This window comes from Mesoplodon bidens (assembly GCF_964165515.1).
Source record: "Mesoplodon bidens genome assembly, chromosome: X".
NCBI lineage: Eukaryota > Metazoa > Chordata > Mammalia > Artiodactyla > Ziphiidae > Mesoplodon > Mesoplodon bidens.
The window spans coordinates 138,338,742-138,357,325 of record NC_138163.1 but is presented as its reverse complement, the minus strand read 5'-3'; the positions used below and the strand labels follow the sequence as shown (position 1 = coordinate 138,357,325).

The following is an 18,584-nucleotide window of genomic DNA, read 5'->3' as shown; positions in this document are numbered from 1 at the left end:
ACAATGACTGGATCGCCAAGCAGATTTCATAAGATAGACGTGTTGGCAATCCAGCCAAACACCCAGACTAGCTGAATGAGACATCATATTTCCTTGGAATTATAGTATAACATATCTCAAGTAATTCTTAGAATATAGGACAAAAATTCTAGAAGGAAAACCACTTGAAAGGCTTGGGTGGATAAGGAAGAAAAAGGATATTTACAGTCCTAAAACATCACAGGTGCTTTGTATGTTAAACCATGAAAGAGACTCCAGGTCAAATATGAACTGTATAGACAAATCCTTAGCTGGATTAACTAAGGAAAAAAAAAAAAAAAGGACTCATAACTACAATCAGAAATGAAAGATGGGGCATTAAAACCAATGTCACAAAAATAAAAGGGATTAAAGGAGAATAATATGAAAAATTGTATGCAAACAAATTGGATAACCTAGAATAGATAAATTGCTAGAGACATACAACCTATCAAGATCAAAGCAAAAAGAAAGAGAAAGTCTGTTCAAACCTGTAACTATTAAGGAGATTAATTCAGTAATCAGAAACTCCCCAACAAAGAAAAGAGGACCAAATGGATTCACTGGAGAATTCTACCAAATTTTAAAGAATTAATACCAATACTCCTCAAACTCTTCCCCACAATTAAAGAAGACGATATACTCCCAAACTCATTCTATGAAGCCAGCATTACCTTAGTACCAAAGCCAAACAAAGAAACTGCAAGAAATGGATACAAATATACTCAGCAAAATACTAGCAAACTTATTTAAATAGCATATTAAAAGGATTATACACGATGACCAAGGGGGAACACAAGGATGGTTCAACATACAAAAATCAATGTGACGTACCATATTAACAAAATGAAGGACAAAAACCACATGGTCATCTCAACTGATGCAGAGAGAGCATTTGACAAAACTCAGCACCCTTTCATGATATAAACACTTAAACTAAGAATAAAACTACCTCAACATACTAAAGGCCACATATGAAAAGCCCACAGCAACATCATTACTCGATGTGAAAAGGCTGAAAGCTTTTCCTCTGGGATCAGGAACATGAAAACATGCTTTCTCTTGTCACTTTTATTCAACACAGCACTGCAAGTCCTAGCCACAGCAAATCAGGCAAGAAAAAGAAAGAAAAGGCATCCACGTTGGAAAGGAAGAAGGGATCTGTTTGCACATGACATGATCTTATACGTAGAAAAGATTCCACACACATACACAAAACTGTTAGAATAAACAAATTCAGCAGGATACAAAAATCAACATGCAAAAATCAGTTGCATTTCTATACACTAACGATGAACAACCTGAAAAGAAAATTTAAACGCTTCCATTTACAATAGCGTCAAAAAGAAATAAAAGTTAACCAAGAAGGTGAAAGACTTGTACACTGAAACAACAAAACACGGCTGGGAGAAACAAATAAATAAGACACAAATAAAGAAGACACACATAAATGGAAAGACATCCCATGTTCATGGACTGGAAGATTTGATACTGGTACAATGTCCCTACTTCCCAAAGCGATCTACAGATTCAGAGCCATCCATATCAAAACTCCAACAGCAATTTTTGTAGAAATACAGAAATCCATCCTAACATTTATGTGGACTCTCAGTGGAACCTGAAGTGCCATAACAATCTTGGAAAACAAGAACAAAGTTGGACAATCTCACACCACCTGACTTCACAACACATTACAAAGGTACAGTAATCAAAACAGTGTGGTGCTAGCGTGAACACAGACATATAGACCAATGGGATAGAACAGAGAGCCCAGAAAGAACTCCTCACACGTATGGCCAAATGACCTTCAACAAGGCTACCAAGACCACTCAAAAATGGGGAAAGGACGGTCTCTTCAACAAACTTGTGTTGGGGGAAGCGGATATCCACGTGCAAGGAACAAAGCTGAACTCTTACTTTATACCACACACAAAAATTAACTCAAAATGGATTAAAAACCTAAAGGTAAGAGCTAAAACTATAAAATTCCTGAAAGAAAACATGGGGAAAAAGCATTATGACACAGGATTTTTTTAATATCTTCGATATGACACTAAATGCACAGGCAAGAGCAGAAGCAGCCAAATGAGAGTACATCAACCTTAAAAAGTTCTGTGTATCAAAGGACACAGTCAACAGAGTGAAAAGGCAACCTATGAAATGGGAGCAAATATTTGCAAATCATGTATCTGATAAGTGGTTTATATCCAGAATTTATGAAGAATTCCTAGAACTCAACAAGAAAAAAACAAATAACCCTATTAAAAAATGGGCAAAGGACTTGAATAGACATTTCTCCAAAGAAGACATACAAACGGCTAACAACATATGGAACAATGCTCTGCGTCATTAATCATTAAAGAAAGGCAAAACCAAGAGATAATCACTTCACACACGTTAGGACAACTACTACCAAAAAGACAAAAAATGACAAGTGCTGGTGAAAATGTGAAGAAACTGGAACCCTTGTGGGCCACTGGAGGAAGAACAAAATGGTACAGCCAGTATAGAAGACAATTATGGTGAAGCCTCAAGAGACTAAAAACAGAATTACCTTATAATCCAATAATCGCACTTCTGGGACCACACCCAAAAGAAATGAAAGCAAGGTCTTGAAGAGATATTTGTATATACGTGCTCACAGCAGTGGTTTTCACAACAGCCAAGAGGTGGAAGCAACCCAGTTATCTATAGACAGATGAAGAGATAAACAAAATGTGGTCTGTACAGTGGAATATGATTCAGTCTTGAAAGGGAGAAAATCACATGCTACAACATGGATGAACCTTGAAGACACGATGCTAAATTTAAAAAGCTAGTCACAGAAGGACAAATACTGTATGAGGCACCTAGAGCAGTTCAAGTTCACAGAGATAGAAAGAAGGAGGGTGGGCGCTGGGGCTGGAGAGGGGGAGGAATGGGAGTTAGGGTTTAATGGGGAAAGAGTTTCAGCTTTGCAAGGTAAAAAGGTTGAGAGGTGGAGCGGCGATGGTTACACAACAGCGTCAACATTCCTAACGCTACCAAACTGTACACTTAAACGTGGATAAGATGGTAAATTTTAAGCTGTTTCTGGTGACGTATGGATGCGTTTCCATCACTAAAGTTTGTCGGGATTACTGGGTGTGCAAACAGCCCAGAGGCAGCTGATGGAGGGAGTGTGAATCGCGGTGCTTGTACCCGTGCGTGAGGCGTGTGTGGGTGTAATCCAAGAACAGTCCACGTGGTTTCTGTGCGACACAGGCTGGTATTAGCAGGGCCCTTTGACAGAAAATTCTCTGGTTCCAGGGAGAACGCAATCTGCCCCTCTGGATATGTGTACAAATATAGATAACAACACATGTTTCAAAAATGATGATGGCTCATATGAATACAATTCTGAATCCAAAATTACTGCTTTAACTGTAAACGTTTTCTCCCTTAGCACCAGGAATTCTAAAGGCTGAGTATTCACCTTTTCTCCTAGAAGAATCTTAAAATAAGACTTCATTTTTAAGCATTTTTTGTCCCTGTAATCTAGAACGTTCTTGACCTTCTCACTTGTAGTAAGAACCAGCAGGCAATTCTGTTGTGATCAACCTTCAGTTAACATGCCCCAAGGGAGAAAAATCATCTTCCCTTTCAAAGGAAAACAAGTAAAGAGAGCAATAAAGGCCATACAAACGTACATGTCAGAACAGAATTATGCCTTTAACTTAAAAAAAAAAAATTAAACTTCTTTGGGGAGATTTAAGTGCTTGCTTATCATCAACACGTTAAAGTTTGCATAGCTGCTGAAACCTTAGTCGTGTTACCTGATTGTGAAAAGAAAAAGCCTTCTGTCAGGAATGTAATCTTTACATAATACTGATGCAAACAAAATGCAAATGTTTTTGGACCTCAGGAGTCAGTGAAAGGAACGTATATTCTTTTAAGAAGCCTTTAAAAAGACAAGATTGAAACGCAGCATACAACAGCATCCACCAAACTCTCTCTCTCTCTCGAGTCCCTCTGAGCCTCACAAGGAAGAGAATTTTCCAAGAAGTTATCAAGACCAAAGGACAACCCTAGCATGCCCCGCATGAGTCTGTTAGAGTCACTACTAAGGCGAGAGACACGATGCCGAGGATGGCAGAGGGCGGCACCTGGCATGAGCTCGGCAGTGGGGAACACCTCCTTCAGCTTCGCCTGGCTGGCTTCCACCAGCTCCTCCTTGGACGTCGGGAGCTGCAGGGTGTCTACGATGATCTGGGCCGCTTCCAACGCCGTCTTGCCCATAACGAGGGACTTCACATCCCAGCTGTATTTCTTCCCATAGCGACCGCAGACTGCCTCAAACACCACTGAGTACAGCCGTTCAGTATCTGCAGACACAGTGAGACGAAGACACAGAGGCTTTTAGGGTGCGCGCGGTGGTAATGCCAAGTCTACATCAGAGAGGCACGTGTGTTCACAGTGCAGGACAAGTTCAGGGCAGAAAGCTCTCTCGGGTAGACCTATGGACGTGCGGGAGATGTTCTCAGGCCACGGGGACCAGACGATGCCCTGGGCGGCCTGCTCTCTGCTGCTCGGGAACGTTACAGGCTGGCCCAGAAAGGAAGTATCTATTACCGTGAAACTGCCTTGTCTACGCGCACGCAAGCATCCGGCCCTGAGCACACGCTTGACGCCCTGAGCGGGTCCTCCCAAGCGTGCCCCGTGACGGCAGCACGCAAGGGTCTGCGTGCGAGCCCTCCGCTGTTAGGGATGCGTTCAGGGCCCCGAGGACCTACTCCCACCCGGCAGGAGCGCCTGGCCGCGGGCGCAGCGGTGAAGCGCCTACGTGACGACAGACATCTGTGCACGGCTCTGAGTAGGAAACCACAACACCTGTGCTTCTTCTCGTTTCCTCTCCCGGGACCAGCTCCCTCACGGCACTTGTGTCATCGGGGGTGGGGTGGGGGGCCTTCCCCCAACAAGCCTTCCTGCAACACCGGCGGCGTTTCCTGCAACATACCTGGATGCTGATGCTCTGTGGTGAAGGGATCAGTCCCAGGAGGCCGCCACCCATCCCGCGGCTGCTTCTCCTGGCAGCTGACCTGCCCGTCCCCTCCCCACCCGCTAAGTGTGTCGTGCTAAGGCCTCCCTGTAGGCTGCTTCCCCGGACAAGCCCTGGACCCTCAGCCCCACGTTGGCATGCTTCAGCCTTGACGATGACCAGCAACAGAAAGAGCTTTTCTTCCTCCTCTGCGTTTCAAGGCAAAATCATCTACAGCTGCGTATCAAGTACGCAGAGCTCATCTTCAGTGCTTTAACTCTTGGGGTCCTCACTGTCCTACCACGGGCTGGACTCTGGGGGGACGGTATAAGACACACAACAAGCAGATCTCACATTTCCACCCTCAGACATACTTGCCAGACTGTGCTTGGGCATGACCCCTGGGCTGGGTAATAAATTCCGGCTTTTGTTTCCTTTTCTTTTTTTGGTACACAAGAAGGTGGGACTTGAAGAAAAGTCTTCACGGGCTCCTTGGTAGAAGCAGCCAGTGTTTGCATAATAACCTGAGTGGTTCTAGTTTTTCTAGAACCCACGCTGCACCTAATCTCCCTAAAGAAGTCCCAGCAAAGAGGGAAGGGCTGGTCCACCCCTCCGCTGGACGAAGAGGAGGGCTGCCTGTAACACATGCTCTTTGACATGCTTCTCGCCTGTGAGGGGACACAGACGGAGGGCTCTTGGGGTGGGGAGATGGAGGGACTGGCAGGGAGGCTGTACATGTTACTTTCTACACGTGAGCACTCTTCTTCTAGCGGCTGACAGAGAAAGACTGACGAAAAGACATCGGCGGCACCAAGCGAGTGAGAAACCACCGATGGGTCTGCAAAGGCTAGGGAGTGCCAGGAAAAGCAGCAGAGGCCGGGTGGGGAGTTAACATGAGGGACTCGTGCTGAAGCAAGTGGACGGGGCAGGAGAAAGGAGCATGAAAAAAGACTAATTCTGAAGACAGAAAACCACTGTATTCTTTAAAAATGCTTCAAGCAGCGTTTATTTAAAGCTGAAGCTTTTAATTTAAAAGGCACAGAACGGTGGGATTATAAATCTGTAGGAGACTGTGCCGACAGCCACTTTTCTTCACAATTTAGATAAAATCACCCCAAACCCTCGGTGGAATAAGCGAGGATCCGAACGCATCGCCGAACCCCTCAGACCCGGCAATGAGCACGCCAGCTGACAGCGTACGACCGGTGAAAGGGACAGCGTTTTGGAAGGAAAAGGTTCCCCAGAAGCTGAACTAAAATGAAGCCGCATAAAGTAGCTGTGCTCTGCGCCGTGCTTCTGGGTTAGTTTTCACAGGAAACTCACGTGGTTTTCCACAGGCTACGTGCACACAAGCTGCTCCCTTCCTCAGGTGTGTTAGGAAAATACTGCAGGTACACAAGAACCTCAGCCCTGGGTGGCGGCGGCGGGGATAGGATCCAGGCAGCAGTCCCAGCAGGTGCAGATGAAGGGATTAGGCCCGCAGTGACATGAGGGCATCGGATGGCGGGGGCGGGGGGGGGGGCGGGGGGTAATGAGGGAGGTGAGCAGACAGACTCAGCCCAGAGGTTGGCATTTTCATCCGAGCTGCGGGCTGGGTCCCCAGGTGGGAAAACAGAAGGCACTGACGTTTAGGGTCACTGAACTGTTACTATAAAAAGCATCACCACACCTGGAAGGCCTCTGTTTCGTCTGAGGCTGAGCTTCTGTCATTGTACTATGCTTAGCAACAGCTTTTATCATCGAGAACGTATTTAAATGCTGGCTGAGTCCATCCCAGGCTCTGAGAATGGTAACCGCTTGTGTTTCAGCTTATGAAGACGGAAGGGGTGAGTGTATTTCCCCACTTCTCTCTTGCACGAAGCTGCACCTAATCCAGTTGCAAAGGCATGATCTGCATTATTTAATAGCAAAACCCCTCAATCAACCCGAGAGTAAGAAGCACGTAGGGCAAGAGCTGCCTTGGTTTCTCTGCCCACCCCACCTCCGTTTCTGTACCCCACGGACACAAAGCAAGGGCGCCCTGATCCGAGAGGAGCAGCGAATCCCCAGCCTGGCCACGTTCTGGCTGGACGTCCCAGGAGGAGCTGCTTCGCCTCGGTGACCTGCGGCTTCTGCCGGGGGCACCGTGGGGAGCAGCAGCCACCCGCAGGCCTAGGCGTACCAGAGGACTCTGGGCTGGGAGGTCCCGTGCTCGGAAGCCCGGCTGGCCTGGGTTGGAGGCCCTGCCCGCAGCTGGCCAGCTGCTGGGAACTCAGGACACGTGCTCGGCATCCTACTGGGCCTCAGCTTACCCGTCTGCATCCTGGGGGGTCTTCCCACGGGCACACACCTGCTAGGCGCCTGCGTCAGCTGAGTGGGTAACTGGCGCGCAGCCGTGAGCACGGCGCCCGGCCCGGCCTCCCCGCCTCTAGGGACGTCTGGGGTGCACGTGCCCTGCAGCGGCTCCGCGGAAGGCGGTCAGGGAGCATCTGTGAGCTCAGAGGAGACAACAAGCTCTGCTTTCCCTGCCTGCACACCACAGCTCCCAAAACGGCAAGGGCTGCTGCATCTGACAAGTCACAGGGACTCGTTCCGGGTGCTTTACTTTAAAAGGAAGTGATAACCATTTGGGATTCCTTCCCACAGTGTTACACATTCCCTAGCTTCACAAATACTTGTTAACTGACCGCCCGGCCTCGGACAGGCACACTGACACCGTGTCCTCAGCCCCATAATCCATAAACACCAACAGGCTTTGGATTACGGACACTGCCCCAGGCCACCGCTGCGCCCCCCCACCAGAGCGTACATATCATGGAATCAATGCATTCCTCTTTTTTTTTTTTTTTTTTTTTTGCGTTATGCGGGCCTCTCGCTGTTGTGGCCTCTCCCGTTGTGGAGCACAGGCTCCGGACGCGCAGGCCCAGCGGCCATGGCTCACGGGCCCAGCCGCTCTGCAGCATGTGGGATCCTCCCGGACCAGGGCACGAAGCCGTGTCCCCTGCATCGGCAGGAGGACTCCCAACCACTGCACCACCAGGGAAGCCCCAATGCATTCCTCTTTAAAATAATAATTTAAAAATCGAAATACAACTGGCTCCTCCGGTTTTGGAAACGGACTGTGGACCCACATTGATTACTGCTCTCCGGTCAACTTACACCTTCCGTATCCTGTACACCTTGAACAAAGTGAGATAATGCTTCTCAGAACTTAATCTATCTTGAGAATAGTCTTACTTTCCAATTACTAAAAAAAAAAGGAGGGGGAAGGTGACCTAAAGACACTGTTTTGTGCTACAGATAGTTCCTTAACGATACAACATACCTTTCCACATGGAAAGGCAGAAGGGCCCATCTTGGGCTAAAATCAAATTGTCACAGTCTGGCAAACAGGAAGTTGTAGAAGAGGAAGCAGACGGATGTAGCCGGCTCCATGCTTCCTCTCACCCAGAAATGGAGCAGTCTTCTTCAATGTGGTGAAAGCTACGTGGTTTACATGTGAAACGGCTTTAACGATAAAATGGCGGCGCACGGTACATTTTGATCAAAGTGGTGGTGCCATTTTTCTAAGCCACCGTGGTAGTATATAGTAGGTAATCAATCACTGAATACACTCCTTGAAGAAATTCACTTATTTTGTTCACCTACCACTGGTTTCTCTAACCCACTGGTTCTCAAAGTGTGGTCCCTGGACCAGGAGCATCAGGAATGCAAATACTTGGGCCTCACCCCAGATCTACTGAGTAGAAACTGCGTGAGGCCCAGCGCTGTGTGTTTTATCAACCTCCCCCTCCCACTAGCAGGAAACTAGGGTGTGCGTGCTAAACACGGCGGAGAACCACTGACCTGACCTGTTTTTACCAAAGCCCTGTGCTCTGCAGTCGGCGATTTTAAAAACAGATCAAGTTTAACCAAAAAGCTTGATTTTAACGATTACACGCACAGATTAGCAGAAATTAAAGAAAAAGTAATCTATTTACACTTTCCTCTGTATTGCATCCCATGCATACTTAAACTTTTTTTTCTTTTGAAGAAACATGTAGCTTGCAGTAAACTACAGACAACTTGATGGAACATACTATACTGAAAGGATTAGTGAACTGGTTCATCTCTCTCCCAGGTGGAAATCGAGAAGAAGAAGGATTTCCAGCCCTGGGACCACAGAACAGGAAGCAACAGCTGTTGCTGGGGCCCTGGGTTTGAGAACGACCACTGAGACTGACACACTCGCTCTCTGCGCTTTCCAGCAGGGGATCCTTGACTTCCTCCAGTGATGAAGGACCTCACTGGAAAATAAGCGTCCGTTCCCAAAAATGGACCCTTAGGTCAAGTGGCACAGCCATCCTACAGCCTAAGCTCTAGATGACAAGAGCCTGCAAACGTGGCTGGCGCTTCTCAAGAAGACAGATGAGCCATCTGACCCGGCGGGCTCTGCTGTCAGGGGCTGCCCAGGGCTTTTCTTGACTTCTTAGGGCGTCCCAGCTTGCTTAATAATTTCTAGCACACTCACGGCGAAAAGTGTTTCTGCAACAGCTGTCAGCTGCTGTACTCCATGCTCCCGGCACACGGCACGAAGCCCAGAGCCTCTATCGGCGCCACGCTTGGCTCCGAGTTGCCTCTGCCATACCCCTGCCGGGCCAGCCGGCCAGGGCGTCCACCAGCCTGACCGGCCGCTGTGACGAGCAAGGCCAAGGCGGAAGAAGGTACCTGCTAAAGGTGCCGGTCACCCCAGGTGCGGTGGAAGGGCACTGGTGGATCTGGAGGAAGGCAGAAGAAGGTGTGGATGTACCAGGTTCTGAGAGGGGCTGGCGGGGGCACAGCCTGAGGCAGGAGGCCCTACAGGACAAAAGGCCCTTCCGGGAGCCAAGGAGGACCCACCGGTGGTGAGCGCTAGCGGAGGCGCCTACACCTAGCTCTCCGCAGGAAGAGTCGGCCAGCGCTTGGCTGAGCAGTAGCAGAAAGGCCGGCAGGGTAGTGGACAGCCCTCCCGGGAAGGGGGCCGGCTGCAGGGCGGGAGCCCAGGAGGTGGCTACCAAAAGCGGGGCACGCGGCATGGCTGGTTTGGGGGCGTATCTATCTGGCTTTCCCTGGCCTGTCCCACGTGGGAAGCTGCAAGCACACAGCACTGATCGCTGCAGGGCCTGTGGTCCAGACGCGCGGGAGGCTGTGGGTCGGTGCACAGCTGGCACGTCCCGTCTCTCGAGCGTAAGGCGTCTGCCAGCTGCTTGCTTTCTCACTCTTGGAGTCCAAGGTCCAGAGGCCACTGTCCTCCGAGTCGGCCCGAGAAGGACAAGGGTCCCACCCGCAGGGGGCAGATGGCTCCGTCTCCAGGACAGGACGCCACGGTGGAAAGCCCCCGGGTGAGGAGAGCAGCTGCGGAGACCGTGCGGGATGCCCCAGACATTCCAGTCCCGTTAAGGGAAACAGGCTCCGAGCCGGTCAAAGACCCTGGGCCACACGCTGGACCCACGGGCCCTGCATGGATGGCCCTACGTCTCCTCCTGGCCCCCTGACCCTCCACAAACCCACCCTCAGCACGTGCCCAGCCGGAGGCAGGACCCCACTCCCTCCCTAGCTCTGTTCACCTCTCCCCCGGGTGAAGCATTCCTCTTCACACAGGTGCATCGGGCACATTCTCTGTGAGAGGCACTGAAAAAACGTGGTAAAGTAAGACAGAAACATCCTTGCCAAGTTAAATACAGAACTCAGTGATTGGGACTGAAAAGCCTATTAAAGTTTGCTTGGGGGGGGGGTGGGAAAGGAACAGTCAAATACCTGCAAAGGTAAAGAGAAGCTTTGCAGAAAGACTGGTAGGGAAAAGGCAGTATATAAATCAGGGTATTTTTCTCAGCTCAGACCTACTGGTATGTGGCCCTCTGCTAACCACAAGGACCTGGAAGTCCAGGAATGTCCTCTCAGACCTGAAAAGGGATGCCAGGCAGAGGCTACGTTAGACACCGAACGCAGAGGCCTGGCATTCTGGGGAGGAGAAAGAAAACAAGACGAGGAGAACACAGATGGCGTCTCCAGCAAACACTGCAAGTCTCCACGCGCTGAGGGCCCTCAGGTGCTCTCTCCAGGGGCCACCAACACTGCACGTTGTTTATACACACAGGGGAGGCTTTCCTAGTCTGTGCGGTTTAACCTTTACAAATGAGCTTGTATGTAAGAGGGAACACATCCTCGTGTTTAGGAATGTAAAAGACCGAAATGAGTAATTAACAAGCATGAAATTACGAGTCCGGGTAATATGTGCTTCAAATTAGCAGCTTGCTTGCTCCAGCAGGATTAGAGGAAAAGTATTTAAGGGTCTGATGTACTGTTTCCTATGGCTGGAAGCTATCAGTTTTCAACTGTAAAGAAGAAATAATAACTCCTTAAAATGAAGATCGGTAATAATAATTTAACTGAGTGATCACTTGTAAAGTAAAAATCTTGACTAGTATTCAGCATGCTTCACTGGCGTTGTCAATTATTCCCTTTAATAGGTATGGGTATTAGTCAAGAATTTTTTTTTTCTGGTAATCCATAATAAAGTTTAAGGAAATCATTTTAAAAATGAACTGGTTCAAAAAATGTTGCTGGATCATATGTATCTCTATGGAAACATATCTGTACTGGAGGAAAAAAAATGAACACTGACCCTTAGACTCATAAACCTAAATGTAAAACCAAAGCTATAAAACTTCTGGAAGAAAATACAGGAGCCCATCTTTGGAACCATGGGTTCTACGAAGGTTTCACACACAGAACACACAGTAAGAACCCCAGAAGAACACATGGATAAAGGGGCTTTCGTCAAAATTAAAGGACCCCAGGAAGAAAAGGCAGGCCACAAAGTGAGAGAAAACACACACACACAGACACAACTTACATGCAGAATCTGTAAGGAACCGCACTTTACAACTCAGTGGTGACACAAACAACCTGTAGTAAAAAGAATAACAGCCCCACAAAGATGCACGTGCCCTAATCTCCAGAGCCTCTGAAGAGGTGTCATGGCAAAATGGACCTTGCAGGTGTGATTAAGTAAGAGTCCTGAGGTGGGGAAATGACTATCCAGGATCACAAGCATCCTTCTGAGAGGCAGGCAGGAGGGTCAGAGTCAGAGGAGATGTGAGCACAGAAGCAGGGGTCAGGCAACGCAGGGCCACAAGATGAGGAAGGTTGGTGACCTGTAGAAGCCAGAAAGACAAGAAAACTCTCCTCTAGAGCCTCCAGAAGGAATGCAGCCTTGTCAACACCTAGATTCTCCCCCGGCCAAGACTGCTTGTGGATTTCTGGCCTCCAGAACTAAAAGATACGTCACTTTGTGTGGTTTTCAGCCACAGGGTTTGTGATAATTTTTTACAGCAGCAATAAAAGTAATACACAGCCCAACATAAAAACCACTTTGGAAAACAGTCTGGCAGTTTCTCAAGAAGTATACAACTATCATCCAACCACTAGCAATAAAAAGGAAAAAAAAATAACATGCAATCCCATGAATGAGTTCAAAAACATTGTGCTCAATGCAAGAAGCCAGATTAAAAAAGGAGTACATTCTGTATGACTCCATATAAAATCCCAGGAAGCGCAAACTCATCTGTAGTTTCAGAAGGAGAGTGACAGTTACCGTGGCAGGGGCACGGACACAGAGGGATCGCGGGGGGCCACAGAGATACTCGTGGGAGCAGCATCCTTACATTCCTTGAGTGTGGACACCGTATCACGGGAATTACATGCTAAAACTGATGCATCCGTGCAGAGTAAACTACCGCTGGAGTCCAATGTGATCAGTGTCCTGACTAGACTTCTCAAGGTCTGCTCAGAACAAGGAGAACCAATGTTTGCAGCACAAGAAAATGAAGATCTACATGGAATTCCAGGCGGCCGGACTGTTCCTGAACACAGAGACAACTCCTGGGGTCAGCCTATCAGTATGAGGACGTGGGGGACAAAGGACACGGTGCGTGAGACGGCTCTCAGTCAACCAAATGGAAGACTGTTTTAGAAAGCGTGACATCTGTGCCCAAGGAGGGAAGACTTAGCAGCACTGTCCCCTATCCTTGGCCTGAAGAGAGCAAGACTTTCTCAGGATTTAAGGTATAAAATGAACTTTCCCTGAGGAGACACCATCTTGATGGATGCGAACAATGGCCTCTGAAAAATAAAACTGGAAAGACTCCTACCTCAGTCCTTACTACTGAAGCAAATGAAAAGGTCAGACACCACAGTCGGAGGTCAGGGGCTGACTCTACCCAAGGGATGCAGGCCGGGAAGACCATCCTAAGAGGGCCACTGAGAGGCTCATCATGCTGCCTGCCGAGGGGCCCCAACAGGCAAGGGAGGTAGCTGCTTAGACACAGTGTGCATGTCCCCTAAATTCCTATGTTAAATGCTAATCCCCCATGTGATGGACGCTGCTAGGAGGTGGGGCCTTTGGGAGGTGGTGAGGTCATGAGGGCGGAGCCCTCCTGAACAGGATTAGGACCCTCCTAAAAAAGACCCACGGAGAGAGCCCCCCAACCCCCTCTGTTACATGAGGACACAGAAGGCACTGTGGACAGAGATCAGACTCTCCGCAGACACCAAATCTACCTGACCTTGGTCCTGGACTTCCCCAGCTCCAGAACTGTGAGAAAAACACGCGTGCTGTGTAAGCCACCCAGTCTGTGTACTTGTGTTCGGGCAGCTGGAGCAGACTGAGGCAGGGTGATGGCAGGACTCCCTCACACACGGTAGGACTGGAGAAGGACAGGTGGGCACCGTCCCACACGACGTGCCGTCAAGAAAAACATGACCTCTGCAGTAGCTACCAGTTCCAGCGCCCCAGACGCCAAGCACGAACAATGATGAGTCTTCCAGGCGAATCCCAGATGCCCCTGCACACCTGCCAGGTCAACTTCAGGTGTCCCCAGTTAGCCAAGGGGTGTGGACAAACGGCCTTCCAGCTACCCACCCCCATAATCACACTGAAGCACTTCACGTGGAAAACACAGGAAAAACAATTCCTCTCCTCGTTTTTTGTTCTTGTTTGTATTCAGGCAAAGGCACAACATAGACAAAGAAGGTAAAAGGCAACAACTCAAGCTTCTCTGCGATATTTTACTTAGACTGCGGCGAGGTAACAGAAATGCCCAGCTACGTTTCGTCCTCCAAAGTTATTTTTCTTTTCCATTCCACCACCGAAACTGGTGATGTACCCCCCGCATCTAGGCTTTCCCTTGTTCACGGTCTTCCGCTTTTCGATCACCTACCCTGTGGCCCTGCTCTTCCTCCCGCCCTCAGAGACACTGAAAGTGACGGGAAAGGCGAGGCACTGGCAACGGCTGGCCCTGGAGCCAGAGGCAGTGGTGGGGATACAGAACGGGCCCCAAGAAACGGAAGAGCAGGGCGGGCAAAGTCGGAGGCGGGGGGGGCAAGAAGCAGAGAGGACGTTTACTGAGCCCTGACGAACTGCAAGATTAGGAGACACACCTTCTAAAATGGGGAGGAGTTCAGGGAGGTAAGGGTAGAAGTTGGTAGTGATGGTTAAGGGCTTTTCAAGTTAAACATCTCCCGAACTCATCCATGGGAGTCACTTCACAGTTTACCGCTTATTTTGTGATATTTAACAGTATGTTACTGATACAGAAACGCTATCAGGACAGCTTAAAAATAAGAGATTCTTTTTAAACTTTTTTTTTTAAACTTCTGTTTTTAAGCTTTTAAACATGGCATACTGAGTTTCCATGACTTCTTCCAGGTCAGCGAGCTCACCTATGGCCCATCCGGGACTGACACCACGGTCTGCGTATGAAAATCCCAGGAGCTCCGAACTTTAACTTGGCCTGGCACACTCTCCTACAGCTCACGGATCAGGGTGCTCTGACTTCAGCTGCGGTTCTGCAAGGTGTGGGACCCGGACCAGCAGCACGGGCCTCACCTGGGAGCTGGTGGGAAATGCATTCTCGGACCCGCTCCAGACCCACGGAACCACAGAGCCTGGGACGCCAGCAATGTGCGTTTGCACAAGCTCTCCACAACGGCCTGATGCCTGCTCGAGGGAGAGAAGCACGGGACCGAAGTTTCGTTAGCATTCCTGGCAGTCAGATGACACAGTGTCTCCTATCCTCACTACGGCTACTAAAGTAATTAGTAATAGCCAACACTCACTCAGTGGGCACCTCCCATGGGATCTGTGTGCCCGAGATCCATGACAACCCTCCCGATATGTACAGGATTACGCCATCCCCAGTTTTTGGACGGGCAGACTGATGCTTGGGGTACATGGTCCAGGGCCAAACAGGAGGTAGAGAAGGAGTCAGCCTACCCTGTTCGGATGTGCTGACGCATGCTCTCAGCCGCTACGCAAACCTGTGTCTCCTAGGAGGAGCTCGTGTCTGCCAATACCTGGCTCACAAATTTTCATCCCCATAATCCCGTACACCCTCACTTTGCAAACCTAAGCTCCAGGTTTTGGATGTGTCCCTGTTTCCCGCCTTCCTGTTGCAAAAGACGAATCTAGAAGCTTATGGCAGCACCACTTCTGTGGGGCACTGGCTGACCGTGAAGACACCTTATTCAGGTGAGGGGATTCAGTGACATGGTTACCAGTCCTGCCCTGAGCGAGCTGTCAGCTGAGGGCTTGTCAAAGGTAAGATCTCTCCAAGGTTTCTCTTAAGACTTGGAGCAGAATCGACCAAACGTGGGCACAGAGGGTTCCACGAGGTCACTGATCCCTACAGGGACCTGTGGCTCACAACACCAGCCTGGTCCTTTCCTGCAGAGAACCTCTCACCTTACACCAAAATTTTCTACGAGTGCAACCCTGGGCTCTTCCACCTGGTAGAGTAAACACAGGCAACAGCGTCCGGCAAAATCGAACAGCATCTGTAACTGAAGAAGCAAAAGGAAGATGCCGTTTTCACTCGTAGAAGGTAGAGCCGCTTGAGAAATGCAAGACCAAGGCTGAGTCGGAACACCACACACAACACGTCTTTCTGTGCAGGGAAATCCAGGAGGTGGGCGTGTGAGTTCCACGTGCCCGTCGCTTGACCAGGGGAAAGTGGGCTACCCTGATGCTCGTGACAGTGGGTGTCCCCCATCAGGCTACTACTGAAAATTCGCCCTGGAATCTGGAGGCTGAGGGAGAGCTTGCCTCAATTACAGGAGTGGAGGCTGGGCTGAGGGCAGAGTGGAGGGGACTGTGTCCTCCCCGGAGTGAGATGCTGTCTTGTCAAGCACGGCGTCCTGGGGACCCTGGAAGCCTCAGGAAGCTCTCTGCCCATGGAGGAGGTGCCGTGATTGGGGACAACCAGGATTCGCGTGCTGGCCTTGCTGCTTCCTGAAGGTGTCCCCTTGTCAAAGGGACAAGCGCACTGGAAACTCAGTTTCCCTGTCACCCAAGGCTGTGCGGGGGGTGGGGGGGGATGAAAGGCGCCATCCGATGTAAACTGTCCAGAGCGGAGTTATGCGCTCCGTCAAGGATGTTCCCATGAGATGCAGCGGGAGATGGAGAAGGGCAAGTAAGGCGGGGCTTTTCTGGGAGGGTCTGTCTGCAGAGGGTGCACGTGAGGATGTCCAGGGAGAGGGGACAGTCCATAACGGAAGCACAAGCAGCAGGAGAAGGGACCCCGGCTGGGCCTTGTCTTCGGAAGGACATGTCCCCAGTCCCCTCTGTCCCCGGACGCAGGGCACGGGGAGCAGCAGCATGGGATGGCACAACTTACTCCAGGCAGTTGCAGGAGTCGGGCCTGCAGGCCACGCCCCTCTGCTACTTCTCATCATGGGGCAGTGGGCTCAAAGGGGCGACTTCACAGTAGAGCAGGGGCCCTGGCCCCCAGGGGGATGGCCACCCGGTGCATGGACAGGACAGCGAGGCTCCTCGGAGGGAAAGGCCCCGCAGGGAGGCGGCTGGGGGCGGGGTGGAGGCACGCGGAAGGGGCTGGGGCTGGGGGAGGCCCACGCGGCTGACAGAACGGCGGGCCTGCTCCCTCTGAGGGCGCTCTGCGTGCCACGCGGCGCGGGGGCCCCTCCTGCAGCTGTGCGACGGCAGGGAGGATAAGGAGGCCCTGGTGGGGATCCACGAATTCGGGAGAGCCACAGGTCTTCCAGCTGAGCTCCCCAAAGGACAGTGAGGCTTCAATCCTGCAGATACTGGGGTTAAGATACTGTTTTTACAAACTTATGGTTACCAGGGGGGAAGGCAGGGGGGAGGGATCAATTAGGAGCTTGGGATTAACACATACACACTACTTAAAAAATAGATAACCAACAAGGACCTACTGTACCGCACAGGGAACTCTACTCAGTACTCTGTAATGACCTATGTGGAGAAGAATCTAAAAAAGGGTGTATATATGTGTATGTATAACTGATCCACTTCGCTGTACAGCACAAACTAAGAACACTGTAAATCAACTATACCCCGATAAGAATTAAAACAACCAAACAAGATACTGTCTTTACATTCACTGGCGCAGAAAGCCGATATACCTAAAAAGAGGAAAGAACCCACATAGACACTGAGTGAATCACTCTATGCTGTGTATGTGACCACATGCGCAGAAACGGCTTTTCCAATTAGTTTCTTCTCGGCACAGATGCTGATGACCTCTCCCTCTCCTCTCCTGTATCCTTCCTTCCTCTCTCACGTTTCCTACGTGGATGTTTCCAAGCAGAATCTCAGAGGGTGCAGGGGCTGACTAAAGACTGCCTTCCCGTTTCGTGTAAGGTGTCAGCCAGCACTGCACGGGACAGCACACTTATCAGGCCCTGCTTCTGAATCACGGCTCCATCAGCACGCGTCGTCCCGCTGCAGATTCTGTGCGGGGCCACACCGGCCTGAGCATGGCTGAGCGGGAGGACGTAGGGCTCCAGGGCTGTGCCTCCCTTACACGTGGGATGCCTGGGAAAGACCGGGCCCCCACGGCGGGCTCAGGGTTGGACTCTGATCACCAACTTACACACTAAAGTATATTCACAAGGCACAATGTAAGACAGCGTATTCAGAGTACGGACCCCCCTTGCTGTGGAGCCCACGCAAAATTGCAACAGTGAATCTGGGTACAGGCAATGCTCCATGACTTTCTCCAAAAAGACTTCTCCTAAAGTCAAACTGAAACTATTCCTAGAGTCAGGTTATGATTTTGTACCTACTTCCCTTCTCAATCAACGTCATTTTCCATATTTGAATAGAACTTACCAAACCAAGAAAAGTTCTAACTTGAAGGTGGCATGCAACCCAGGAACTCTGATAAATTTTTACTTTTTGTTTTGGAAAGTATCATCAAGCAAGATTTGGAAACACTTAAAAATGCAGTACGTTTTACACACGAGTGTTTCTTGATTCACTACCCAATGACCGATTCAAGAATTTCCCTGGCAATCTTACTACATTATGCTAAAATTACGCTAAGTTACTTTAAAATGAGATGAAGGATAGTGATGCTATAACCCTTTTTTTTTTCCTTTAATTCCTTGAAGTGATGGTTTACAATCAGGGGTGATTCTGCCCTTGGTGGACATAAAAGACATGATAAATGTGTTTTTTGCTTGTGAGTCATTTTTTCCTATCTGATTTAAAAGACAACTGCATAGGGCCTCCCTGGTGGCGCAGTGGTTGAGA

The 18,584-nt window shown here is 49.6% G+C and overlaps 1 protein-coding gene across 4 annotated transcripts in view; it reads right to left on the bottom strand.

The window, feature by feature from the left end:
- Nucleotides 1-18,584, bottom strand: part of LOC308608562 (pseudouridine-5'-phosphatase-like) — a 442,308-nt gene that overhangs the window by 404,224 nt on the left and 19,500 nt on the right. For all 4 annotated transcript variants that reach the window (XR_014014194.1, XR_014014195.1, XM_081221792.1 and 1 more), the window contains exon 2: nucleotides 4,143-4,361. Coding sequence is in view for 2 of the 4 variants with exons in the window: in XM_081221792.1 (XP_081077918.1) it covers nucleotides 4,143-4,361 (219 nt within the window). In the remaining 2 variants the exon portion in view is untranslated. The remainder of the gene's footprint in view (nucleotides 1-4,142; nucleotides 4,362-18,584) is intronic.